Source organism: Oculina patagonica, chromosome 11 (genome assembly GCF_052425735.1).
Source record: "Oculina patagonica isolate OP01 chromosome 11, crgOcupat, whole genome shotgun sequence".
In the NCBI taxonomy this organism is placed as follows: Eukaryota; Metazoa; Cnidaria; class Anthozoa; order Scleractinia; family Oculinidae; genus Oculina; species Oculina patagonica.
The window spans coordinates 15,687,458-15,714,624 of NC_135768.1; the positions used below are offsets into that span (position 1 = coordinate 15,687,458).

The 27,167-nt window shown below is 38.4% G+C and overlaps 2 protein-coding genes and 1 long non-coding RNA gene across 3 annotated transcripts in view; 1 reads left to right on the top strand and 2 right to left on the bottom strand.

The window, feature by feature from the left end:
- Positions 1-314: 314 nt before the first annotated feature.
- The window catches only part of LOC144630297 (dnaJ homolog subfamily C member 13-like), a 68,784-nt gene continuing 41,931 nt past the window's right edge, over positions 315-27,167 (bottom strand). The window contains exons 53-73 of the mRNA XM_078488628.1: positions 26,932-27,015; positions 25,785-25,880; positions 25,075-25,138; positions 18,595-18,701; positions 17,832-17,945; positions 16,974-17,090; positions 15,952-16,005; positions 13,375-13,495; positions 7,542-7,633; positions 7,240-7,339; positions 6,452-6,526; positions 5,524-5,724; positions 4,703-4,784; positions 4,387-4,429; positions 4,045-4,140; positions 3,427-3,504; positions 3,210-3,281; positions 2,584-2,691; positions 1,708-1,851; positions 1,220-1,360; positions 315-583 (exon numbers count right to left, since the gene is read on the bottom strand). Coding sequence (XP_078344754.1) covers positions 374-583; positions 1,220-1,360; positions 1,708-1,851; positions 2,584-2,691; positions 3,210-3,281; positions 3,427-3,504; positions 4,045-4,140; positions 4,387-4,429; positions 4,703-4,784; positions 5,524-5,724; positions 6,452-6,526; positions 7,240-7,339; positions 7,542-7,633; positions 13,375-13,495; positions 15,952-16,005; positions 16,974-17,090; positions 17,832-17,945; positions 18,595-18,701; positions 25,075-25,138; positions 25,785-25,880; positions 26,932-27,015 — 2,199 coding nt within the window. The 3' untranslated portion in view covers positions 315-373. The remainder of the gene's footprint in view (positions 584-1,219; positions 1,361-1,707; positions 1,852-2,583; positions 2,692-3,209; positions 3,282-3,426; positions 3,505-4,044; positions 4,141-4,386; positions 4,430-4,702; positions 4,785-5,523; positions 5,725-6,451; positions 6,527-7,239; positions 7,340-7,541; positions 7,634-13,374; positions 13,496-15,951; positions 16,006-16,973; positions 17,091-17,831; positions 17,946-18,594; positions 18,702-25,074; positions 25,139-25,784; positions 25,881-26,931; positions 27,016-27,167) is intronic.
- Positions 12,437-13,176, bottom strand: LOC144629575 (uncharacterized). The gene is made up of 2 exons (XR_013566399.1): positions 13,112-13,176; positions 12,437-12,599 (listed from the first exon to the last, which is right to left on the bottom strand). It is a non-coding gene; the product is annotated as an uncharacterized LOC144629575 (long non-coding RNA).
- Positions 20,266-22,173, top strand: LOC144630868 (uncharacterized). Its single transcript, XM_078489241.1, has one exon. The coding sequence runs from the start codon at positions 20,266-20,268 to the stop codon at positions 22,171-22,173; it is 1,908 nt and encodes a 635-aa protein (XP_078345367.1).

The following is a 27,167-nucleotide window of genomic DNA, read 5'->3' on the forward strand; positions in this document are numbered from 1 at the left end:
TACAATAACAATAAATAACTAATTATGTAAATTATGATAATTGAAAAAAAGATCACTAAAGCGGTTGAGAACGGCATTTGAAATAATTCTCTCAACTAGTTCAATAAGAATTGTATGGATACAAGTACTGAGAATTGGTTTGTTGATTTTATGGCTTTTGACGTCAAAACCAAGACTCAGCTTGCAAGGAAAATTGTTGCTTTGTCCAGTACTTCAAAATGACCCATATCACACTAGCCTGCGTCGCAGACAGTCTAAACCGCCGTTAAATCGAGGATTTTGTGGCATGTCCGGCTGCAACGCAGACTATATCACACTCGTATCAACACAGCCTTTCTAACTCTTCTTAGCACTGTCATGTACCAATTACGGATCATCTATTATTCTCGACTGGATGCTCTGTTTCCACCGGAGGGGGCACACTGGACATGGTGCTCGGATTACCAGGGCCCATTGTCAGGTAACCGGCCACACCTGCGCCCCCTGTCAGGTAGCCAGCGGCGGGTTTCTCAGAGATGAACAGGTCGTGTTTCTGGTCTCTGTACGAGGCCCACACAGAAGAGGCCTCTAGCACCTTGTTGATCTGCGACAAGGAATATTGAGACAAAAAATCAATGAAACTTTAACATCCACGAGGTCGTACAAGTTTCTAGCCAGCCACAATACCTTATCCACCAATTTTGCAGCTGGCAAATTGCAGATTTTTGAGTGTAAAAAACTTAAATCTGTAAGCAATCTTCCAAGTTGAGTAAAATGGAATCACGTTTATACAGCCACTTTTCTGACGCAAACAAAATTTCTTTAAACAAGATCCATTGGTTTTGGGGTCCGTTTGAAGGCAGAGACACCTTTGACCAAAATCCTGGGGATATATTACCAAAGCCATGGTATAGTTCACTCTTTAGAGCGGTTTTCACTTGAGTGTCGAAAGTAAATTGCGTTTGCTTTGGTTTTGCATTACTACGCTTTGTGATTGGCTTAAAAATCTCGCGCCACTTTCTCAGCCAATCACAACTAAAACCAAAACCAATCGTGACTCGCTCGCGCACGTTTTCCCGCGCTTCGTGCCGGCTACATGTATTTGCTTCGAGTTTTGATTGGTTCACTGGATTGTCTGTGTCCTTTGTGATTGGCCAGAGAAATTACTTTGGTTTTGGTTTTACGACACTCAATTGAAAACTGCTTTATCTATAATGAGATGTCACTATGCTTTTCTTACCTCTTCGCCGTGTGTAAGATCTCGCATCATCGCCTTCAGAGCCTTCACTATTTGAGCTTTGGTCGCCGCAGGGTTCTCCACAGTTTTCAACGCGCCGTTTAGAAGGTTGAGAAGATATTGAACCAACTCGAATGTAAGAGCCTGAAGAGGAAAAAGAATAAAAATACAACGTTCAAACATAGAGCATAATAATAAACAGTACCTCATGAAAGAACTTCTCAATAGCTTTCATTTGAATGGTCACACATTAGGTTATTATCCAAAAACTGAAAAGTTAGAGCCACCTTGTACAGCATAATAAACAGTACCACGTGAAAGCACTGCTCAGTAGCTCTTATTTGAATGGTTACACAATAGGGTTCCATCCACAGAATTAAAATTTAGAACCACCTTGAACAGCATAATTAACAAAACAAGGATTCATTCACAAAACAGTTTGCTTTCAATGTTCACTGTACAATTCAGGGTATACATGACTTGTTATTTACCTGTGCAACAAGCTCTGTGTGATTCTTGTCAAACATTTTGTGAAGTGCCTCACAAGCCACGCCCACAACATCTGGCCTCGCTTCCATTCCCTTGATCATGTTGCTGATACAGTCACTGACCTGCGCCATGCTTCGAACACAGATCTAGAAAGGGATGTTAAGGTTAGGAGTTACACGACGTATTAAATTAGACTTAGTTTCACTAAACGACAAATGTAAACTTTTACTTTAAGGGCGTGTTTTTTCCCTGCACACATACTTAAGTTACAGTAGAACCCCTGTAACTCGAACTCGGATATCTCGAACTCCCCCGCTAACTCGAACGAAGTACCATTTCCCTTGGATTTGACCCCCACTTTTCAGACATTTTTACTTGGTTGACTCGAACTCGGATAACCCGAAAACCCTGCTAAATCGAACTTAATTTCGTTTCCCTTGATCAAAATTCACCCCGATAACTCGAATTCGGGTTCTTGCAACTCGCCACGGATGCCCATTGAAATATCCCATTAGCTCTTCTTGTCGTTTAATCGGTTTTAAACACTAAAACCAACACAACAGCAACTTGATTTTAATTAGTGCGACGAATAGATCACGTATTTGACAGTCATTTCCCGATCTTATGAGTCATACATACATTCACAGTGCTGTATTTCCATAAGATATATAATCGTGTTACAGTTTCTGACGAGATAAGTCTAAATTGCACTGAAACCCCGCTAACTCGAACTGTTTTTCGTTTCCCTTCAGAGTTCGAGTTACCAGGGTTGTACTGTACTTTCAAATTGAAGGAAAACCTCAGAAACAACAACAACAAATAGTTAACTAACAAAAGGAAAAATCCATGATATATTTCCTTTAACTGATATTCCTTACCTCGTTCGCTGATAGTAAATGAACCACTTGTATAGCGGACTTAACGACTGCGTCATTGGTAGAACCCATGCTCTTTACTATGTTAGGAATGTGGCCAAGACCTGGAACCTGAAAAGAGAGAACACATTCTTAACACCCGCTTAACGCCACAGTGTCAACATACAAATTCTCCCAACTCGTCTGCATGCATTTCTTATAGTGTTAGTTGGGAGAATCTGTTCAAATATCAAGACGACTTCCGTGATCAATTGCTTAACGCTCGCGGCCTGTGTGCTCGATCAAGAGGTGATAATAGTGGAAGAAATTAGAAATTGATCGAGCCGAAACTACCAGTTCAAAAGTTTTGCTTTCTCGAGATCGTCTTCTTTCTCAGCAGTCGCTCTATGTTTTTCTGGATACACTGTATGCCATTTTGAGTATCGTGACAAACCCGCCCAGGGGACGGGGCACGGGCTGGCAAAAACGTCCGCCACCCCTTCCCCGTACACCAGGTAGTTTTGTCACGATATTTCAATATGGCGGATGCCTGTTTGATTTCCGAATCGGAAAAAGAGTGCTATAAAAAGAGATAAATAACGAAAATGTTCAAAGAATTGTCAACTACACTTTAATTTTTTCACACAAACCTGGTCTGCCATTTGCGGCTGCGCTGTAAAAAGACAGAGTGTGGCCTGGGTAACAGTCTCGAGAGTCTCACCCTGAAGCAGACAAAGCATGATACAACAGACGGGTCAGACAAATTTCAGAAACGTGACAAGAAGGTGAACAATAAAAATGGAAAATAGCAGCAATGTTAATCGAGACAAACAAACGAAAAACTATCGACATTTAAAACAAACTTACATTAGAAGTCGATTTTGTGAGCAGCTCAACAAACTTCTGTAGCAAAGCTATAAGGAATTCCTTTGGCTTCCGAAGAACCTGGAAAAAGACAAAATGAAAATTACCCCCGTTAAGTGCTGTACTGCTAAGAGCATTTGTTCTGGTGTCTTCTGATGAGCTATTTAACTAATCAACTTAAGGTGTAGCCTCCTATGCAGGATAGGTGCATTACCCGATTTTACTCGCGATTTTACCCCGCACTTTTAACCGGTTGCACGTTTTTTTACGAATTATGATTGGTTAACGATACGTCTTACCGCCGTGGTGATTGGCTATGTAAGTTTGGTTCACGCGACTTTTCCCGCTCTTTTCACTGGTTGTAGGCTTTCCCGCGCTTGCAACTGGTTTAATGTTCCCGCTCTTTTCACCGGTTGCATGTTTTCCAGCCTTTCTCTCCCGTTCATCCGTTACCCTTTTTCCCGCTCTTTTCACCGGTTACAAGTTTTACATCAAGTTCTGATTGGCTAATTGCACTATTTGCCTCCGTTGTAACTGTCTATGTCATGACTTCAGATTCGATTTTACGACAACCATTAGAAAGAAACTCTAAAAAACTAAAACATTAAAAAAAGAAATTACCCAAGCTGGTTGCTGTATAAAAAGGCGGAGATAAATTCCGCCGATTGTTATTTCCCCAGCGGCCTCGTCAAACATAACTTCAAAGTCGTCAGGGAGCTGAAAAAAAAAGAAAAAGGCAACATTTCTATGTGAAATTCTCAAACATCGAATGCTGGTTGTCCGTTGAAAACGTTAACGTTCACTTAGCTTATTTTCCTGAAAGTCCAAATTTCGTCTCAAAGTTTTCTCCCAGTCTATTTACTTTGCTAACTCTTTTTCAGAGAATTTCTGTTAACCCGCCTACTGGATATTAATTATTTATCATAAAAGACGCAAATGGAATTTTTAAATTTATCCGTTTACCTTCCACTGAAGGTCAGGACTGTCCTTCTGCTCCTCGTAATGCCTGCAGGGAAGGGGAAAAAAGTAACGCAATCAGCATCTTTTCTTGTCACGGCAGTTCTTTGGCCTTGTCACGCAACATCCTGTCTAAAGCTGGGGAGGCGTACACCTCAATGCAGTTTGGGTAAAAATAATAAAATGAAGAAAACAAGAAGAAAATAATCTCTGAAACTTTTTCAATGACATAAGTCAATATTTACTGGCTGTTCCTGCAACATTGAACGAACTATAGTGACACAACACAGTATCATAAAAAGACTGGCATTAATAAGTTTACTTGTCTTTAAGCTGTTTAACCACTGTGCAGATTTTCTCTCTGGCTTCTGTATTCCATATCAGCTCAGGATTCTCTTGGTTTGCTATATAAAAAAACAAAACAAAATTAATATCAAATAGGTCAAGAATAAACCAGTTACCACATATATAGCCTACCAAGTTAAAAACCCAGATATAACGAAGTCGATATAACAAAGTCCCCGATATAACGAAGTAAAGAAATTCCCGGTAAAATTAAAAAGTTGAAAACTCAAAATTTTACAGAGAATGAACGGGCTCATTAACGCTTTTGCCAACCAGAAATTTTGCAAAAGGTTGAAAATTTTGCCTCTTATTAATTTTCAGAAGCTCTTATAACACCTGGAGTCAATTTGTATATAGCATGATGCCTTCTCTACGCTCTAAGTCGTATGCTTAACTCAGTGGCGTATCCAGACCTTCAGATAGGTGGGGGGGGGGGGGGAGATCATCCAGACCCTAGAATAAGGGGGGGGGGCTGCTCTCGAAAAACATTTTTTCTCGGCCCTTCGGGCCTCTATTTGGTCTAAAAATAAGGGGGGGGGGGCCCTCCCCTACATCCGCCACTGCTTATGTATAACCAATATTCTCGTCGTTTTCCACAAATTCGTTATAACGGGGCTTCGTTTACAACGAACACATTTTCCCAGTCTCTTGCTTGGCACTTCGCACTTCGTTACATCGGCGTTCCACTTTACCCAGACATTCTTTTAGCTCGTCACGCAATCTTTCCAGAAAAGAAAAACAGCGTGACGAAACTGCATTGCGTCTCCGATGTCCTGAACAACGAACAACTTTGCTTACCTTCAAACATATGCACACTGGCTGAAGCGTTGTCTCTCATCGCGTCCATAAAAATGGCGGGGAGGAATTTGGACAAAACGATCTTGACTTTGGGTCCAATGAGCTTATCTGACATCATCTTAGAGAACAGCTCGGCTGATCTCTCACGAACCACTGGGTTTGTTCCATTAGCATACAGGTCCAGAAGATAGATAAGACCGCCTGAAAATGATTTAAGGTTAGAATCTGTCTCAGTCCTAAAGAAAGTAGGGACCAAGTACCTCTTTTAATTCTGTTAGACTGTAAACCAGTCGCTCTTTTGCAACTCCCCCTGGATGGAAAACTAGTCTATCACAGGTAACACCTCGATTATTTACGTTGTCCTAACATGATTGTTTGCCCTAACGCATTAATTGTTTGCCAGTTTCCGTTTATATACCTGGTTCGAAGAAAGCCAATGTGAGACTCACTGTATTGCTCAAGAACATCACACAGCGACCTTGGCCAGGCTTAAATAGTGAGTGAAATCACAAGGTAACACGCCTACAAAAAGTATCTCGGGGATGGTGTCTTATTTGAGCAGTTTAAGCTTAGAATGATTTTTATATCGGAAGAAACTCTTTTATTTCTGGGTAGAGAGAGGTACTGTGAGAGTAAAGTGTTTTGCCCAAGAACACAACACAATGACCCCGGCCAGTGCTCGAACCCAGACCACTCGATTTGGAGTCCAGCGCACTAACCATTTTGGCATTAGGCACCGCGCCTCCCAGTCTCACCAGCGACACAGACGATGAAGTCCAGTATCTGTTGCATGAACTGACAAGCATCTTAATATTGCTTCTAACTAACGATTGATGACGATAATTTTAGCGCATGTGTATGTAAGTGTGAGGGAAGTTCATAATTGTAAGCGAGCGTTAACATAATCGTTCTGGTTTGTGTTCTTTACCTTTGTGCATTGTCTCCTTGACGATTTTCGTGCTGGAGCAAAGTGCGTGCATTGTATCAACTGTCAACAGACGATCTGCAACAAAAAAAAAACACGGCTTGCTAATGAAACATTAAACAAACACTTATTGACAATTCTGTTAACAACTCAAATGCCGAATATTCAACAAAGATTACACAGCGTTTGAGAATGGCGTGGCCTGAACGGGATTTAAATGAATAGCCACATATTTTTCCACCACCTCTAAATGCAATCTCTGTCAATGAGGCTCACCTACGATGTACTTAACTAGAGCAATTAAAGCCTCCATCTAGTCGTGATTACAGAATTTCGTGAAAACCTCAAACGACGTCTCGAGACTTCTGTTTACGTAGTCATTCCAATGGGCTCTTGATAGTAAAATCTCACATTTTGTTCCAAAGGCTGTCTACTTGGCTTTTCGGTTTCTTGGTATTCTTTCCATTTTCTTCTCACACTTTTTTGTGGTTATGTTGGTCCTTTAGTGAGCGTTAGAAAAGTTTCCGTCCTAAAACGTCGAGGACAGTGAACATTTTTAACAAAAAAGTGTCAATAATAGGTAAAATCAAGATTTTCTTCGACTTCCAGACGAGAAATTAGTAGGTTTATTACGTCTATCTCTGTCCCAATTCGGGTATGCCTAACAATACATTTTCCACCTCGAGTCGATCAGCTGATTATCAGAACTTTAGGGGTGTAGTGGGAAGGGATAATTGACACGCAACAACTAAAACCGTGGCGGGAGGGTAAATAAAACCGAGCCGACCCACCTGAAGGAAGCGTGTGCAGTGTAAGGAACAGAAAGCCAAGGACCTCAGAATCAGCGATACTTGTAACACAGTTCTTGTTGGATGTTGTGCTTGAGATAACCTGCAAGACGAAATAGTGATTAACATGTAACTTCCCCTTACAAGATTAATACATTGTTAAGCACACAGGTGATGAGAATATAGAAACTGAACACTGAAGGAAAAGTGTAAACAAATTCTCCCAACTAGTACTATAAGGAATGTATGGAGAGCAGTAAGGAGAATTTGGATGTTGAAATTGGGTTTGAAGGCTTAGATCTTACCTCAAGTGCAAACTTTTGAAGTTTTGTTGCTTTAGTCATTCTCAACAATGAGAAAATCAGCTTAAAATGTCCAATGCACTGAGCTTCGGTACCTGTAAAGGAAACGACACAGGTCAGGAAAAAGAATACAACATATATTTATGTAAACTAAAACGGATCAAAGTAACTGTCATTAGATTAAGATAGCTATCTCCTGCTTTATGCAATTTCTTATTCATACTGCGTTCCTCAAGTAAACTTCCAAGGCAAATAAAAAAGTGTCGAGTTTTGCGCGGAAGATGAGTTTTGTTGTCGAACATGAGTTTTGTGTAAGTCAGGTCAACGTTTTCCGTGAAGAGATTCTAGAAGTTGAGTTTTGCATTGAAGATACCTTTTTCGTGCGAAAGTCGAGTTTTGTGCGAAAGTACGTTTTGTGTCAATGGAAGCTAAGTTTGTGTGAAAGTTAGATTTTGTGTGGAAGCTAAGTTTGTGTGAAAGTTAGATTTTGTGTGGAAACTAAGTTTTGTGTGGAAGTCGACTTTTTATGTGTAAGTGGAGTTTTATGTGAGTTTTATGTTTTATGTGTTTTTATGTGAAACACTATCGGAAACCTGGCTAAACAGCTCCATAACCACATTGGAACTGGAAATACCAGGTTATAATTTCTATCGAATCGATCGAAACACCAAGTCAGACGGCGGAGTGGGTGTTTACGTCTTGCAAACGTATAAGGTCAAGGTATTTGATGACCTATCAAACATCTCGGATAATGGCCTACATCAACTTTGGATAAACCTTCAGGTTAGAAATCTCAAGTCAATTATAATCTGCACAATATATAGACCACCTGACAGTCCTTTAACTTGCTTCGATACCGACCTAACTCCAAGCTTGATTACTGCCTCTTTGCAAAATAAACCGATCTATATACTCGGGGATGGAAACTACAACACAATCGACCCGGATTGCAGAGAAGCCATCGCTTTGGCTAACTTTTGCCAATGCTATAATCTATCCCAGCTGGTTTCGAAACCAACCCGTGTAACTGAAACTACTGAGACGTCGATCGATGTGATTATAACCTCAAACCCTCAACAAGTTATTGAAACTGATGTTATGCCAAGCTCAATAAGTGATCATGATCTACCTTATGTTGTTCTTCGATTAAAGAAGGAACGCCAGAAAGCAACCTACATGACTGCGAGATGCTTTAAGGGATACAGAGCCGACCGGTTCTATAAAGATATGTCGAACGTCCCGTGGTCCTTGCTGGACACTTTCGATGATGCAGAGGATAAACTCTACGCCTTTAATTCATTATTTAATGATATCTTGGATGAACACGCACCGATTAAAACGATGAAAATACGCGGACGCCCGAATCCTTATGTTACTGATGAAATCCGAGAGCTTATGCGAATAAGAGATCAGTGGAAAAAAACAGCCAAGAAAAGCAAAGATTCCTATACATGGTGCCAATATAAGAACTGTTGCCGCGAAGTAAAGCGTGAAATTCGGCAGGCAGAGAGAGAATATGTAAATCAGCAAATTCAGAATAATAAAAACAATGCAAACTGCCTCTGGAAATTAATCCGTTCCTGCATACCGAAGAAGTCAACAACCCAGAAAATCTACAGCAAAGATCATAAAACTGTGGCCAATGAATTTAATCATTTCTTCGCAAGTGTCGGAGAAAACACCATCAAAAAGATTCAAGAGATGGCAACAACCACTGACTGTAACTACAAACCAGGCGAAACTCTTTTTCAAGCAAAAAGCTACCCGGTGTCTGAACAATTTTCTTTCACGTCTGTAAAATGCCACCAGGTGGAAACTATTATCAAGAACATGTCTCCAAACAAAGCGCCCGGGATTGACAAAATTCCGATACGGGTGATTAAGGATTGCCTCCAAGCTATTTCGCACCCACTCACTTCAATAATTAACACCTCGCTTCTTTCCGCTTCTTTCCCAAACGTGTGGAAAATCGCTGAAGTGAAACCAATACTCAAAGACGGTGATCACGAAATAGCCAACAACAATAGACCAATATCACTTTTGCCTATCCTGTCTAAAGCGTGTGAGAGAGTGGCTCACGATCAGTTTATGGAATACCTAACTTTAAAAAACCGTTTGTCCACCAAACAAAGCGGAAACAAAAAGAGTCACTCTACCGAAACCTCTGTGATCCAGACCACCGACATGATATTAAGTGCGATCGACAAAAAACAACTTACGGCTGTAGTTTTGCTTGACATGAGCAAAGCTTTTGACAGTATAAATCACAACATGCTTCTTGTCAAATTGCAAGATGTCGGCGCCTCGCCCTCAGCTATACAGTGGTTTCGCAGTTACCTAACCTCCCGTTATCAGGTTGTTACAATCGGAACAGCTGTTTCTGATCGCCTGCAAGTGGTCAACGGTGTTCCCCAGGGGAGTATACTAGGACCTCTCCTCTTTAGCATTTACATGAACGATCTGCCATCAGTTCCACAATATTGTTCCGTGCAGTGTTACGTGGACGACACCAAGCTTCTTTTGTCATTTCAGCCTCAAGACCAATCACAAGTAGCAACAGAAATAAACCGAGACCTTGCAAGAATATGTAACTGGTGCTTTGATAATCAGTTACTGCTAAACCCTGACAAGACGAAGCTCCTAGTCTGTGGCAGCAAGCAGATGGTCGCTAAGATCGATAAAATCCAGCTTTCGCTTCTTGGAAAACAGCTTACTCCAGTGAAGGCCGCCAGAGACCTTGGTGTTATCCTGGATACTTGCTTAACCTTCAACGACCATGTGACGACTACCGTCGCTTCTTGTATGTCACGACTAGGCCAGATAAACCGCGTCAAACACTGCTTTGATCAGCGCACCTTAATTCTTATTATCAATGCTTTAGTTTTTACTAAACTTTATTATTGCTCCTCGGTTTGGAGTAATACATCACAATTCAATATTGCCAAACTCCAAGCTGTCCAGAACTTTGCCTGTAGGATTGTTAGTGGCGCCCAAAAATACGACCATGTGACTCCCATTCTCAGGCAACTCAACTGGCTCCCAGTAAAACAACACTTATATTATCGTGATTCAATTATGGCATTTAAATGTATGAACTGCCTTGCCCCAGAGTACTTGTCTGATCTGTTTACTAAACGATCATCCATATCGAACTACAAAACCAGAAACGCGCAGTTATTAAACATCCCTCTTTTTAGAACTGCAGCTGGACAAAGAACCTTTTACTATAGAATAGTATCAATCTGGAACGCCCTGCCGCAAAATCTAAAGTTATGCCAATCATTAGGGCAATTCAGGAACAATTTGAGGAAGTCACTTTTAATGAACTGTAATTAGCTTAATTTAGTTTAACTTTAGGAATTTAACTTTTGTAATTAATTTTGAATATTTATTATTTACCTATTTATTTATTTATTTATTTATTTATTTATTTATTTATTTATTTATTTATTCGTTTACTCACTTATTTTAATTCTTTTCATTTATTTTATTTTATCTTATGTAAATATTTCACTGAAAAGCCCCGTGGGGACGTGGAATAAAATGTATGTATGTATGTATGTATTATTATTTTTTTTTTTTTTTATGTATGTATGTATGTATGTATGTATGTATGTATGTATGTATGTATGTATGTATGTATGTATGTATGTATGTATGTATGTATGTATGTATGTATGTATGTATGTATGTATGTATGTATGTATGTATGTATGTATGTATGTATGTATGTATGTATGTATGTATGTATGTATGTATGTATGTATGTATGTATGTATGTATGTATGTATGTATGTATGTATGTATGTATGTATGTATGTATGTATGTATGTATGTATGTATGTATGTATGTATGTATGTATGTATGTATGTATGTATGTATGTATGTATGTATGTATGTATGTATGTATGTATGTATGTATGTATGTATGTATGTATGTATGTATGTATGTATGTATGTATGTATGTATGTATGTATGTATGTATGTATGTATGTATGTATGTATGTATGTATGTATGTATGTATGTATGTATGTATGTATGTATGTATGTATGTATGTATGTATGTATGTATGTATGTATGTATGTATGTATGTATGTATGTATGTATGTATGTATGTATGTATGTATGTATGTATGTATGTATGTATGTATGTATGTATGTATGTATGTATGTATGTATGTATGTATGTATGTATGTATGTATGTATGTATGTATGTATGTATGTATGTATGTATGTATGTATGTATGTATGTATGTATGTATGTATGTATGTATGTATGTATGTATGTATGTATGTATGTATGTATGTATGTATGTATGTATGTATGTATGTATGTATGTATGTATGTATGTATGTATGTATGTATGTATGTATGTATGTATGTATGTATGTATGTATGTATGTATGTATGTATGTATGTATGTATGTATGTATGTATGTATGTATGTATGTATGTATGTATGTATGTATGTATGTATGTATGTATGTATGTATGTATGTATGTATGTATGTATGTATGTATGTATGTATGTATGTATGTATGTATGTATGTATGTATGTATGTATGTATGTATGTATGTATGTATGTATGTATGTATGTATGTATGTATGTATGTATGTAAAGTCGAGGTTTGCGTGGAAGATAATCTGTGCATTTTGTGTGGAAGTTCAAATTTGCGTTAAGTCTAAGTTTTGTGTGAAGTCCATTTTTTGGTGGAAGTCGAATTCTGTGTGGAGGAAGTGACGTTTAGTGTTAGAGTTTCGTGTAAGGAGTTGGCTTTTATGATTAAGGAGGCTCGATGTAGTTTTTTTAGCCGAAGGGTGGCTGTTTTGAAAATTAAAATTACCTAGAAAGCCAATGTTCGATTTTTGCCAAAATACACCATAATGATCAAATATGACCAAATTTTAATTTTTTACCCGTCACTTAGTCACAACGGTTACCATAGCAACGATTGACGTTTTCTTTTGTTCTCAAACAAGCTTGATTTTCTCGAAATCTAGATTGACTCTTGGTGTTTATTTTTTGATATGTTAAAGTTAGTACATTGACTAACTGTTGACGAAATTTTAGAAAAATCTGTAAGAGCGTTTTCAAGTAAATCAAGAATGAAATTCTCAGAAAAAACACCGTTTTAATATAAAATAGGCGCTTTAAAATTGTTTCGTATTATTTGAGCACAGTTACTCTCACTGAAATATAAATACTTACACCATCAAAGACCATTAACTAAAAGCGAAAGACTTTTTGCTTTAATTTGTTAAAATATATCGACTGCCGATTGTAAGAAACTATAAGAAAATACCAAAAAATTCATTCTTGATTTACTCTAAAACGCTCTTACAGATTTTCCTAAAATTTTGTGTACAGGTAGTAAATCTACTATACTTGAACATATCAAAAAATGAATACCAAGAGTCAATCTAGATTTCGAGAAAATCAAGCTTGTTTGAGAACAAAAGAAAACGTCAATGGTTGCTATGGTAACCTTTGTGACAAAGTGACGGGTAAAAAAATAAAATTTGGTCATATTTGATCATTATGGTGTATTTTGGCAAAAATCGAACATTGGCTTCCTAGATAATTTTAATTTTCAAAACAACCACCCTTCGGCTAAAAAAACTACATCGAGCCTCCTTAATAACATCCAGCAGTCGTTATTCTTTAACCCGTCACATAGAGCTGATTGCGTTACGACGGAAAACAACATCTACAAAACAAAGTACAGCTCGGCTCACGTAATCACGTCTTTAGCTTGCCACACAATCTTTCCGCCCCAACCGGCGAAAGATGGCGTGACGCGTCAAAGTAACGCCTTAGCAGGTTATACCTGAGTTGTTCTTGATGACGTTTCTGAGCGCCTCCAGGGCCATTACACTAGCATCCAGTCTTTTCTGGTTTTTCTTTAAATCCAGCTCCGTGGCCGTGAGTGCCATCAATGAATGAAGGTACTGGAACGAAAAATATAACAGAATTTGGAATCACGGAAGGAACATTTGGCTTTTTTTAAAATTGAAGAAGCACTAAAACGCCATTTTTAAGTTAAAAAATTTCTAAAAAATTCATGGAGCAAGAAAGAAAAATCCGAGACACCGTTTCTTAGACCAATATATGTAGATCAAATTCCACATAAAAGTATAGGCGCTCATGTAAATGTGTTCTCAAATAAACCTAATGTTGCACAACATCATAATTGCAAACAAAATGCTGACGTTGCTTATTATAGTCATTATGATCGAAACAAAATCCAAAACTACAATGTACAAAATATGTATAAAATAAGCTTTCAGAAAATATATACTTCATTTATGGTTTGCACACAATTTAATTTGGAACGCAAACGCAAATTTTCTTTCCGTGATTCGTTATGAAAAGAATGAGTTAAGCCATTGATTAATATCACTAAAATTGGTCAATAGTAGACTACAATGACATATTTCAATAGTTAAATCGTAAACGTTTTATAACCCCCCCCCCCCTCTCCCTTCATCCTGGGGGTAATTTGGTTTCAAAACCCTCGGTGGGGAGGGGGGAAGCTTATTAGAGAGGGGAGGGCTATATTAAATCAATAATCAATTAGCAAACATAAAATAGATGCTAAATGATTATTTTTCATTAACAGTGCATCCTCACAAAGTAATGGTTAAAAACTAGTGATACCTATCGGTAGAAATGCCAACGAGTACAACGGGACGCTTTATGATTTTGGTCGATCAATAAACATTGCGCGTTTTCTTTGAAAATCTTGAATGTTTATGGAATAAAATGCGATTTTATGAAGGCTAACAAAAAGTTCTAAAATAATACCAAAGTAGTGAAGATTTAGTGAGAAATCTTGTAAACTTCATGCTATTTGAGAGTTTCAAGCCATTGTTGTCCGATGCCGCTATTTTGGAAAGGTTTCCGCTGTTTTAAAGTCCTATAGGTCTTAATCAAAGTGGCTATGAGCCACTGAACACGAAAAATAAATTACGAAACAAAAAGCAAACTTTTACAAAGATTTGCCAAAACAAAGCATTTCAAACTTTCCACACTGCAGTTGAATCCATTCAGCACATAAGTATTCAAAAAATTTGAGGTTTTAAAAGGTAAAAGCCTGGTCGGACAAGTTTGTGGCCAAAGATGGAACAAGTTTATTTTATTATTCCGAGAATAATTCATCACGCGCAATGCGTGATGTCTCAAATATCACGTTGAATTGTTGTTGTTGAGACACTGCAAATTGCGTTCGGGCAACCAGCTTTTAGGAAAATTAAAGGCCCTGTTTCCCGAGGAAAAAAACGCCGGAGTATCCAGGAAAAAATGTAGTATAGGGAATTTATTTTATAAATTCGAGAAACGAAATAAAACTCTCTTCTGATTGATAAAATCTGTGTTGTTTACTTAGCCAGACCTAACTTAATTACGCATGCAAATTTGTATGACTTCGAAATTTTCGAAGCTTTGGAAATCTTGAAGCTTTGGAATGCATTTCTTGCCTTCATCTTAAATGAAATTAAATTCTAAACAAAGTTTAATTCAAGTTTCTTTCGTATTTCAATCTCTATTTCGGGAATTTTGGCCTTTTGAAGCGAACAGATTTGAAACCTCTTTGTTATCTGAGACGCATCTTGTCTGGGAATTTTAGGCACTGTTTACACGGACACGGTTTCATTTGTAACCGCATCGCTTTCGATGCGGTTACGCCTTTCGTTTACACGGCGCCGATCGAGACCACTACTGAAACCGGGTCGTTTTGAAAACGCTGTCAAAAGTGGAGCGTTTTCAAAACGATACGGTTTCGTTGGACGTGTAAACGGTCAAAAACGACGAAACCGCATCGATTTGAAAACGGCAACGTATTTTGGCACGAATTGGCTGGCTCACGAAGGGTAAACACGGTGAAACACGCATAGAGAGCAGCGCTTGCTTATACAATCACATTCGAAAACATTCGGAAAATGGTTAAATAGGTTCCGTGTAAACACTTCGAAACCGTGTCGTTTTCGATGCGGTTTCGAGGTCATGAAACCGTGTTGATTGATAACCGTGTCCGTGTAAACGTAGCCTTAGTTGCCAATGAATCATGCACGTGCTGAACAAATTAGTAGCGCGCTGATTGGCCAAACTACAACAAAGTGTGCACGTGCTGAACAGATTCTGCTGAACGGATTGGCTAAAAACATCAGAAATTGTGTCGTCACGAGCTACCTTACATTACATTACTTACATTACTCGACATTTGGAGTGTTTCTGAGATTTTTTTCGCATATACAAATCTTCTCGCGGCTCTGCCGCCTCGTCAGGCCTTCTGGTCTTCCAGAAGGCCTGACTCGTTGGCAATAAATGCGGTGAGCTCTATAGAGTAGTGTTACCAAAAAACTTAAGATTAACTGAAGGTACATTTTCTGTTTGTAATACTACCAACCTGGGCCTCTGAACCAAGGAAGTCGATCAAATCTGCCGCAAATTTAAGCGGGGCCTAAACACAAAAACACAATGCATTGTTAGGCGTATTATTAAACCCTTCCAAAGTACTTAATATGGAATCCGCCAGGACTTCGAGTAGTTATTGGACAAAATTATGTACCAAAACTATTTACAACTTATTGCAAGCTTTTGTATGACTGCGGCAAATATCTTATCAAAAAAATATTTTCTAAGGGACGGACCATTATTTTCTTGGAGGGGGGGATGAAAAATTTTCCTCTGTAAACTTTTTTTTTTAGTTTATGCACCTCTGCAAACATTTTTTTTCGAAATTCTTACTATTTTTTGTTATACATATCGTTTTTGCAAACAATTTATTTTGTCTTTCCAGGCCCTGCAAACAATTTTTTTCAATATTTTTCATCCCCCCCCCCCCCTCCAAAAAAATAATGGTCCATCCCTAACAACATCAAACATCGAAATCCAATTTCGAAGCTCAACTGAATTCCGCTGAATCGCTTTCAAGACGCGAGCTTTTACCTATAGCTTGTGAACTTTGAATTTCATTTTCTCATACTCTGATAAGAAATTGTTGTACCAAAATTATTTACACCCTATTGCAAACTTTTGTGTTATTGCTTCAAATATCTTATGAAAAGAAATCTTTTCTAACAACACCAAACATCGAAAACAAATTTCGAAGTTCCACTGAATTCGCACTGAATCGATTTGACAAAATGGCTACACGTGAGATTTTGCCTTAAGCTCGTGAACTTTGAAGTTTATTTTCTCAGGCTCTGATAAGAAATTGTTGTGGGTGTTATTACGGATAATTACTTGTATCTTTACCTTTTATTAAGGGTAGGAAATAACGCAATAGGATTTAAATTATTCTGGTACTAGATTATTACTCGACTTCCTTGTGGATTCAGTCCTAAACCCTTTCAAAAGTACTAGGAACGTTACTAAGGGGTTGTCAATCTATAACTATATGTACTGTTTTAAAACATTTTCTTTTACCTCGAGTGGGAACAAAGGCTGCTCATTGTAAACTCGCACAAAGATTTCGCCTACAATCAGTTCTTCACTGAAAATGGAGAAAGTAAACCGAGCACCAAATGAAGTATCACATTCACCCTGAGAACAAAAACAAAAGTGTTAGGTAATGCACCGTAAAATCGCTACACCAGAGATCAAAATGAAGACTCTCTTTACTGCTTTGCACAAAGTTTGTGAAAGTCGCTTTGGGAGAAAATGGCTTTTAGTCATAGCTTTGTTCCTTGTACTACCAAGTTTTACATTCTAAATAGCCTATCCATTAGAATGTGATATAAAATGTTCGTTCGTTCATTTAGTGTTGGTTGGTTGTTTCGTTCGTTCGTCCGTCCGTCCGTTCGTCCGTCCGTCCGTCCGTCCGTCCGTCCGTCCGTCCGTCCGTCCGTCCGTCCGTCCGTCCGTCCGCCCGTTCGTTCGTTCGTTCGTTCGTTCGTTCGTTCGTTCGTTCGTTCGTTCGTTCGTTCGTTCGTTCGTTCGTTCGTTCGTTCGTTCGTTCGTTCGTTCGTTCGTTCGTTCGTTCGTTCGTTCGTTCGTTCGTTCGTTCGTTCGTTCGTTCGTTCGTTCGTTCGTTCGTTCGTTCGTTTTTCTCTTCGTTGTTTCGTTCGTTCGTTCTTTTGGTAGTTGGTTGGTTGTTTCGTTGTTTCGTTCGTTCGGTGGGACGGACGGACGGTCGGTCGGTCGCTCGTTCGTTTGTTTGTTCGCTCGCTTGTTCAATGTTGGCTTCTTGTTCAAAACAAGGAGAAAATTTCTATAAACAGGCCACGGAATTATACCTTAAGCTGCGCACTTAGTAAAACTTACAATGTTCTTTCAATATATTACCGTTTTTATTTTTCGTAGTTGTTGGGTTTCAAGGAATTCATTCAGTTCAGTCCTAGTGGCGTTGTCCCAGATGAGGTAGGGATTCTCTGTGTTGCTGTTCAGCATCTTTAGGATCTATGCAAATAGAATATAACTTAAGTACAAAAACGTAAGGTAAGGTAAGGTAAGGTGAGGTGAGGTGAGGTGAGGTGAGGTGAGTGAACTTCATATTTCTATCCGTAGTACCCAGCAACACAAAAACGTACACAGCCTCAACAGTTTTCAATTTAGTTGTCACGCTTAACTTTTTATCCGCCGACCAGACCACCTTGTACAGTATAACTACGCGCTCGTTCACATTTTGCGTTTTAAGTCAGCTTAAAAGCGACAAGGTAAAATCATTGACTGACTTGTCATTTCAAGTTGGAATAAAGTTCTCAATCGTTGACTGGAATGAAACCTGTAAAATACTAAAAATTTCGTGCACAGATCTGCAAACGGTTGCAATTGAAGCAATTGCAAAGAAGCCTGGAAAAATAAATTCAGGGCTTGAATGGGATTTGAAACCATGAGCTCTACTTACTGAGCTTTGAAGCCACATTTTATTGAGCGCAAGGCCAATTGTGAGTTCAAATGTTCCCGTGAATGTGATAAAATGACAAATGAAGTATAGGAATGAACCATGTATATGAAGTACATAGATAATAAGTGTAAATCAAGAAATGATCACCTGTAAACCTTATGAAAACTATTTAGTTTCGTTGAAAGATATTTAATGACATACCTCTTTTGGTGAATCATTGCTGAGTTGTTTGGCGATATAAGGAGTCAGCATGCTGGACAGAGACTTTCTTATGGCTGGGTTTTCAGGTGTTGCATTTTCATGATCACCTAAAGAAAGAAAACAGTTCAGGAAGGGCGAAAAGATTTTCTTTACCGGGTAAAAAATACATTAGTAGCTTCTGTATTTGTAGGCAAATTAGGCATGTTGTCTGTTGTCGTGGATTCATCGCGTGACATTTCGTGCCATCTTTCCTTCTTTAATGAATTCGCACGACCATCAAAACGGTCTTTTTTGGTTGTCTTTCGTTCCTTTGTTGACATGCATGGATGTTATTTTAACTTTGTTTTTTTTAGAAAAATACATTTAATGGGTACAAATTACTTTTATGGAAATAAAAAGCCAGTCGATAACATACACACGTAGTTAGACGGATCAAAAACCATTCAGCTAAAAAAAAGTTTAGATTTTACTGCTTATTCAATTTAAAACGCCTGCTTTCGCGTAAAGGGAATAATATTTCAAGAAAAGTACAAAATCAAAGTAAAACCTCAAGTTATAAATGGTTTAACGTCGTTAAATGAAAGTAACATTTAATGTTCGCCAAAACGGAAATTGAAACCGATTTTAATTTTTACAAAAGTTTCCCTTAATCCTGATTTTTACAGACTGCAAAACATTGAAAGCGTTTGAAAATAATTGAGCTATTATTTACGAAAAGCTTCGCTTTTTGCGTGTTAGTTTCACAGATGTTTAATCAAATTCTGTTTCTCACATCGAAACTGAAAATAACTGCTATTTTCAAAATCGCATGCAAGCTTTCGAATTCATAATTTTACTTTCTTTCTCTAACATATTTTTGCGTCTTCGAATAAATAATTTCTGTTGGCACTTATTTTGAACTTTACATAAGAATTCGACTTTTCCCACTCGATTCTCAAAGCTGTCCTAAACATCCTTTATCGCAATTATTAAGAGAATTTCAGTTGTGGTGATTTTGTAGGCAACGCCTCTTACTGATTGTAGTATGAACTTTTAGTGGACTTTTCTTCTTTGACATTTGTTTTCATTGTTTGGGCTAGTTTCTAATTCGTTCTACCTGGTTTTATTACTTCTCGATACGAAGAAAACTGATGAATTTTTAACCTATCAAAGTAGAAACATCTCCTTAAACTTTGTTCATTCGACGTGTCAACAACGAAACCTTCCTACAAACTACTTTGTTACTCGCCGCCATCTTGGATATTTTGCAAACAACTTGACGCAGAAAACGTCATGTGATGTAACGTCATGTGATAAATTTTTCGGCCAAAATAGCGCGTATTTTGAGCGAAAAAAAAGACGTCTTAAATTTTTTTTACGATTTCTAAACGCTTTAACCGTTATTTATAAATATTGAACTGACAAAAACGAAATAACAAATTTCGTGTCATCATATACACTTTCAGAGGACCTTTACATTGACATTTACCTTACAGCTCGATGGCAAATTCTACAGCCTATTTCAACCTTTGTGCTTCTCTTTCTTTGCAAAAATAAGCTTATTGTTTTACTAGAAGCAAAACGGAAGCCCTCTCGCCGAAAATAATTATTCTGCTGCAGGTAAATGAAGGAACGATTTCAACACGAAACAAACTAACAGCAACGCTTCGCTCGTGGTCTGTTCAAACAAAGATGAATTTCTCGCAGTCTTCATCGATCGCAAGTGAAAGTGAGTGTAAAAGCTTTTTCTACGACACTGTTCCCTTGCGATATTCCGCTGCCGATTCATTTGATGACTTGCTTGTCGCAGCAGCTGTCCTCTGCTTGGCCGCTTGTCCTTTTACCATTCTGTTGAACGCCTTGGTTATGGTTGCCGTGAAAACCACACGACGACTTCAAACACACCCTAACATTCTGTTGGCTTGTTTGGCGCTTACCGATCTGATGGTTGGACTTGTTGTACAACCCCTTCACATAAGCAAGACTATTCTCCTTCTACAAGGTAAAGATTTTTACGAATTTTGTGACATTGATTTGGCATTTACTATCTCCTTTGTCATGTCCTGCTTTGCATCGTTGTTTCACTTGGTTTTAATCAGCGGAGAGCTATTTCTTGCCATTAAACATACCTTCACACACGCTAATTTTGTCACTAAAGCTCGCCTGATCGTTTCTTCTGCTGTGGCGTGGATTGCAGCCGTCTTTTTCCTTCTTGCTGCATCGTATTCAAGGGTCATGGCATTTATTTTCATAGTAGCAACCTTTACTTCAATCGTCTTGCTTCAAATTCTTGTTTACAAAGAAGCCCGCCGACATGAAATACAGATTCTTTCACAGCAGGCTTCCTTGGAGGCCAGAGCAAAATTTAAACAGCAGAAGAAAGCCTTAAAACTGACCACGATAATATTAGTGACAATTTTTCTGTGTTTCTTTTTTCCATTAATTATTATATTTGTTACATGGCACATTTTAAATGAAAGCATTTCCCACGATGCTAAAACTTTAGTTCGTCATTTTAGTTTCACACCGGTGATTATCAATTCAGTTCTTAATCCAGTTATTTACACAGTACGAAAACGGGAGTTTCGAGTTGGATTTATTGAGTTGCTTTTACGAAAAAGTTTTCAAGAAGCTGGAGAATTCGAACGGAGACTGTTTGGATCAACAGACAATGCTGTGAGACGGCAAAATGGACAAGGCGAAGGAGAGCGACAGAATGCCGAGGAAAGAAATGAAGCCCACGCTAACGACAAGCAAGAAGATAATCCTGAAGTCCTCGCTTCTGGCGCTAATGTCGATGACCACACCACCTTCGCTACACAGATTGAGCCTGTCTCTTCAAATGCACTCAACAGCATATCCAAAACGACAGAGGAAGAACATGGCGAAGAAAGAAATCCAGCTGGCGCTAAAGTTGATGACAACATCCTCGCTACACAAAACGAGCCTATCCCCTCAAATGCACTCAACAGCACATCCAAAAAGACAGAGGAAGAACATGGCGAAGGAAGAAATGCAGCCCACGCTAACGACAAGCAAGAAGATAATCCCGAAATCTTAGCTACTGGCGCTAATGTCGGTGACAACACCACCCTCGCTACACAGAACAAGCCTGTCTCCTCAAATGCACTTAACAGCATATCCAAAAAGACAGAGGAAGGACACGGCGAAGAAAGAAATACAGCCCACTCTAACGACAAGCAAGAAGATAATCCTGAAGTCCTCGCTTCTGGCGCTAATGTCGATGACCACACCACCCTCGCTACACAGATTGAGCCTATCTCTTCCAATGCACTCAACAGCATATCCAAAACGACAGAGGAAGAAGATGGCGAAGAAAGAAATCCAGCTCATGCTAAAGACAAGCAACAAAATAATGCTGAAGTCACTGGCACCGCTCAGAATGAAAACTTATCTTCAAATGAACACAACGCATCCAAAACCACTGAAAAAGAACCGCAACATCAATTGGGACTTGAGAAAGTTGAACTGGGCATTGAAACTGTGAATGAAAATATTGCTAAAAACAGCAGAACTAAAAAGCTAGGACATGGTAGAAAAATAGAAATACAGCCAGAATTTGAAGTGACATCCCTTTGAATCATAGATTGCGCTGTTCGTTTTGATGATATTATTGTTAAAGGGACTATGTCACGGATTTCAACTGATTTTTGAACCGCCAAAATTTATATTTGTGTCGCAGGAAACCTAAAAATAATAGCCCATTTTTATTAAAAATTGCTATATTAGAGCACTGAAACTGCTAACGAGCATTTTTGGCTGCGGATGGAAACGGATTGTAATTTGAAAAAGTTAGGCAAACGTTTTCAAGTTGTTTCCGCGCGTTTTCGAAATATCGATATTTATAGGCGAAGCTTGATTTCTATCCTTTAGATGTTCAAAGATAATGTTTACTATTTTAGGGTTAAGTTGCCTACCACTCATTCCAGAACAGCTTAGACCAAAAATCTGCGAAATCCCCGTGACATAGTCCCTTTACGGATATGAGTGCCCCCGACATGCAAACAAACCCAAGAGCGTTTGATAAAAAGAAAAACTCGGGTTTTTCCATTTCGCAAAAGTTCGTTACATCGCAAACTCGCCTAAAATGAATGGGAAAAGACCGAGATATTGTAGTACGGCAGTTCTTAGTATTTAAGAAGCAAGTAGGTCTCGCCATGTTCCGTAGAAAAATCTTTGTAAATGTATGAAGCGGTTTGACTTAGTGCACAAAAAATTCAATAAACACTTATACATGATTGTCGCATTTAGTGTGTTGAATATCGAAAAGCTTTTCGCCGTTAGGAAGCACTGATTTTGACCTTTTTGCTATTCTCGACAGAGTAAGCAGTATTGCTTCTTGTGTCAACTCCTCGAAACTTTTCGTTATGGTTTCACCGTATTTAACAAGATATTCATATTTTGAAGTTTGTGTAAAATAAGGATCGCTTGCAAATAAGAGCAGGACTTAGGCTTAGAAAAATTCCACCGGCAGCATTTTGAGCAGAATAAGTTAGTTTTGACAGTTAAGTAACAAACAAAAATGTGATGACTAATTAAACCAAATAATATATATTTTTAAATCCAATTAATTATTATAAATTCCAAAGAAAAAAAATTCCCCAACGTTATTTCCAAAATTCGACTAATGAGGGGAAATATAAAATGTTTTACCGAGTAGAATAAGAACAGTTTTATACCTTTTACCGAGCAGAATCGAAATCAGGAAAAGGTATTTTAAAGAGGCTGGTCGTGATTGCGTGTAAGGTTTATTTTCCACCATTTGAATCAAATAAGTTCGTCACAATAAATAATTTCCCCTTTTTTGTTCAGGTTTTGCTTGTGAAACGCCTACCATTAGCACATTAGCACATTCTGCAAAGCTCGAGGCGTCACTCGGGTTAAAATAAACTTTTTCAGTCGTTCAGTGGGCGTGTAATGATTTTACGGGCAGTTTTTTTGGCAGACATTCAATTCCACAGAGACGTTGGAAATTTTAGAGATCTAAACAGGTCGAAACAGCTGTCCGCGACTGCGACTTTCCTCGCGGAGTCGCTTTCTAAATGCCACACAATACATATTTGCAAATGAAACCCGTTTTCAGCGTCAGACGTTTTTCTAGAATTCTAAAAATATCGTTAATCCCTGTTGATAATTCGTCTACTCTTAAAAATAAAATTTCTTTGTTTTCTTGAAAATGACCATCTGGAATATTTCCAGCGAAAGACTTTCTGCTGAAAAAATAATAAAAGTTCTTCACGAAAGACTTCAATAACTGCAAAAACGGCCTTGGATGAACTATGAAAATAAATTGAACTCAGATACCGAATAATTATACCTTGGGAATAATTATACCTTATATTGCAGAAATAATTAGAAATCGTTTGAATATCACCTCATAGCAATTTCGAGCTCATAATCTTATTGTTAAAAAGAATGGACATTTTCATGTTTAAATTTTTTAACGTACAATTTTGCACCTCACAACGAAGTAGTTCAGACAGAAAATAATTCCTGCCTGCACAATACAATTATCAGTTTGTTGACCAACAAAATCAATCCCCAAAATTGTTTCTCCTTTCAATAAATTAAAGTTGCTCATCCGTGACATCCATCATTGCTAAATTTAAGTTCTTCTTTAAAAACATTTTTTTCTTCGCTTTTAAATCTCCCTGGGCCAAGTTGTTCGAAGGGTCGATAACGCTATCCTATCCACTGGATAGTGATTTATTATTCTTTGGATAGCGTCATCTACCCTCTGAACAACTGGGACCCGCATCATAATGATTTTTTGAATGAAAAATACTAAATACTGAAATACGTAGCAAGCGCTCCCGGTTAGGCTTTTGGCGGGAAAACTTGGAGGCCCCGCTGAACACTGGGAAACTTTTGTGAATACGACCAGTAAGATACTGCATACTTCAAAATTGAGATAAGTATGTTTTATGCAAGGCCACCGCGCACGTTCAACACAGGGTTCGTACTCTTTTGAGCTTTTGAAATTTTTACGACTTACCGTTACCTTTTCCTTGACTTTTTTCCATGACCTACATTTGACCATTTTTCTTGGAAATTTTCAAAAATTGTCTTGATTTCGGGTAATTTTTACCCTTTTCCTCACAAAAAATAACCTGCCTTATTTATTTTGTACAATCAATATAATTTTCCACGACTTTCCATGGCCCACACTTAAATTCCGTGCCTTTCCAGGCCAGGAAAATGAAATTCTAAAATCCCATGACTTTCCAGGTTTTCCATGACCCGTACGAACCCTGTCAACAGCCAAATCCAATAAGCGTGTTTTTGCTACCGAAGCTTGTCTTAACGATATGTTCAAGGGTGTGTAATTCATCTTAAGGCGAAATGGGTCTTGGCTTTCTTCTGCAAAATTCGTTAACAAACGTGAAATGACTGAATTGGTTTTGTTTTTGCTTCATGTTTCATTAAGCAGTAAATTTAACAGTCAGAAACAAAATGTAAGAACAAGAATAATTCACGTACTCAAGTATCCACCGAGTCTGGCCAGAGCGTCAATACTCAAACGTGCAAGGTTGTTCGCAATTTCCTGCAAATAAAAAAAGACAAAGTGAAATCCAGTACAACCCATTTATAAAATCAATGTTGTGGTTCAATTTTACCCTTGGTGCAATTTGGCATTTTCGTTTGTTCTGGCTTACGGTAATACACCGGATTCAGGTTGAGCGTTTAACGGTCTCAGTTGTCGCGTTTGTTGTCACGGTTGATTGATTACGTTGCGAGGCAAAATGACAGACGTTGCTTGGCGGGAATGACGACGTTTTGTCCGGGAAAAGAATGTTGTCACTTGTCCAGCGACTATTACTAGAAGAGGTATTCGTGTCTTGGATCTTATTATGGCGATTGAAATCAAGATAGAATACTCCAGTAATAGTCGCTGTGTCCTGGCCAGGGCTCGAACTCGGACCGCTCGATCCGGAGTCCTGCGCACTAACCATTAGGCCACCGCGCCTCCTCTCCCAGTTCATGTAGACCACATTTAACCTTAGTGTTAAAAGTGTGGCTGTTGGTCAAAGGGCTAAGTCACGGACACCAATTTTAGTTTTGTTTTGTGCATTGTTTGCTATATTTTCAAAATGATGAATTTTACCGTGAAAGGTCTATTCGTCGTTGGCTGCAGCAAAAAAACGCGTGCACACCATTCAACAATGAAAATGCTTTTATTTTCTTCTCACCTGTTGATTAGTCTCTGCACTTTTTTCGACACCGCTTTCATCCAGAGTGTAGTCATAGTTAAAGAGGAACAACAGTAGATGCCACAACACACCAGCCTGCAATAAAAGAAAACACGGTTCAGCTACAAAATGGCTTCTGTCATTACTTTTAGCACCATTTTGGAAGCTTGAAACCACAGAAAACTCGGCTCTGCAATAATGGTTTATTTTTGTGGAACAATATTTGTCGGCAAATGATAGGAACCCATTTGGAAACGAGGATGACTAACGATGGCGAGGATGGAATTGGATTACAATAGGGAAAAATACGAAAGCTCTTGCCGCCATCTTGGTCCAGTGTTCAATGCACTGTTACATCGCTTTTTGGTATGACATTAACTTTGAAAACTCAGCCTAACAGTGTTTCAAAAAACCATATTACAATCTTATTTAATCTTCTTCACGTTTTTTCCATCCGTACCTTCTTTTGTATTAATTTTTGCCGTGTTATTGAAATGTTCCTTCACTGTTTTCAGTGGTTATTTTACAATTCACTTAATTTGGTGGCCATTTTCTATGTCTAACTTTAAATTTGGCTTAAATCCGTGACACAGTTCCTTTGATAATTGACATCATTTTGATGGCTTTTGTATTGCTTAGCCAATCAAAAGCAAAGTAAGGCTTGATGAAGACTCAAAGACGTCAGAGCAGTCACGTGCCAATAAATTACACGTGCCGCTGTTTGATTGGCTGAAAAGATTGGAAAACCAACAAAGTTGTAATAACATCAAGAATATGAAATAATTCATATATGTGAACTGCGGATGAGATGTAAATGAAAAATTGTTCCTCGATCGTAGTGAATTGCAATTAAAGAAATTGCAAAGAAAGAAACCATAAAAATTCTGGCCTCAACGGGATTTGAACCCGTGACGTCCGCGATACCGGTGCGATGCTCCACCAACTGAGCTACTGAAGCCACACATTGGGAGCGAGGTCAATTGTGACATCGCACCGGTATCGCGTAGGTCACGGGTTCGAATCCCGTTGAAGCCAGAATTTTTCTGGTTTCTTTCATTGCAATTTCTTTAATTGCAATTCGCTGCGAGGGTCATTTCTTCACTTTACAAAGTTGTAATAGTACATTATATTTCACTGTGCATAATACCTGTAAGAGCTGCGTTTGAAGCCAGAAGTCAACACAGAAAGCACTAACGCACTCTGCCGCAACTGAACACAATGCTGGGAGATTCTTGAAGAGAAAAAAATAACATCTGTTAGTAGAGTCTTAAAAAGGCGCGTTTACACGACAGAGAAATTTGGTACGGACCCGTCAGAAATTTGGTCCGGACCTCTCCACTTTTGTAGAGAAACAGTCAAATCGAAACAGGGCCATAGGCGCCT

Bases quoted from the DNA above. Each gene is read 5' to 3' on its own strand.
- LOC144630868 (XM_078489241.1), top strand. From the start codon at position 20,266: ATGAATTTCTCGCAGTCTTCATCGATCGCAAGTGAAAGTGAGTGTAAA.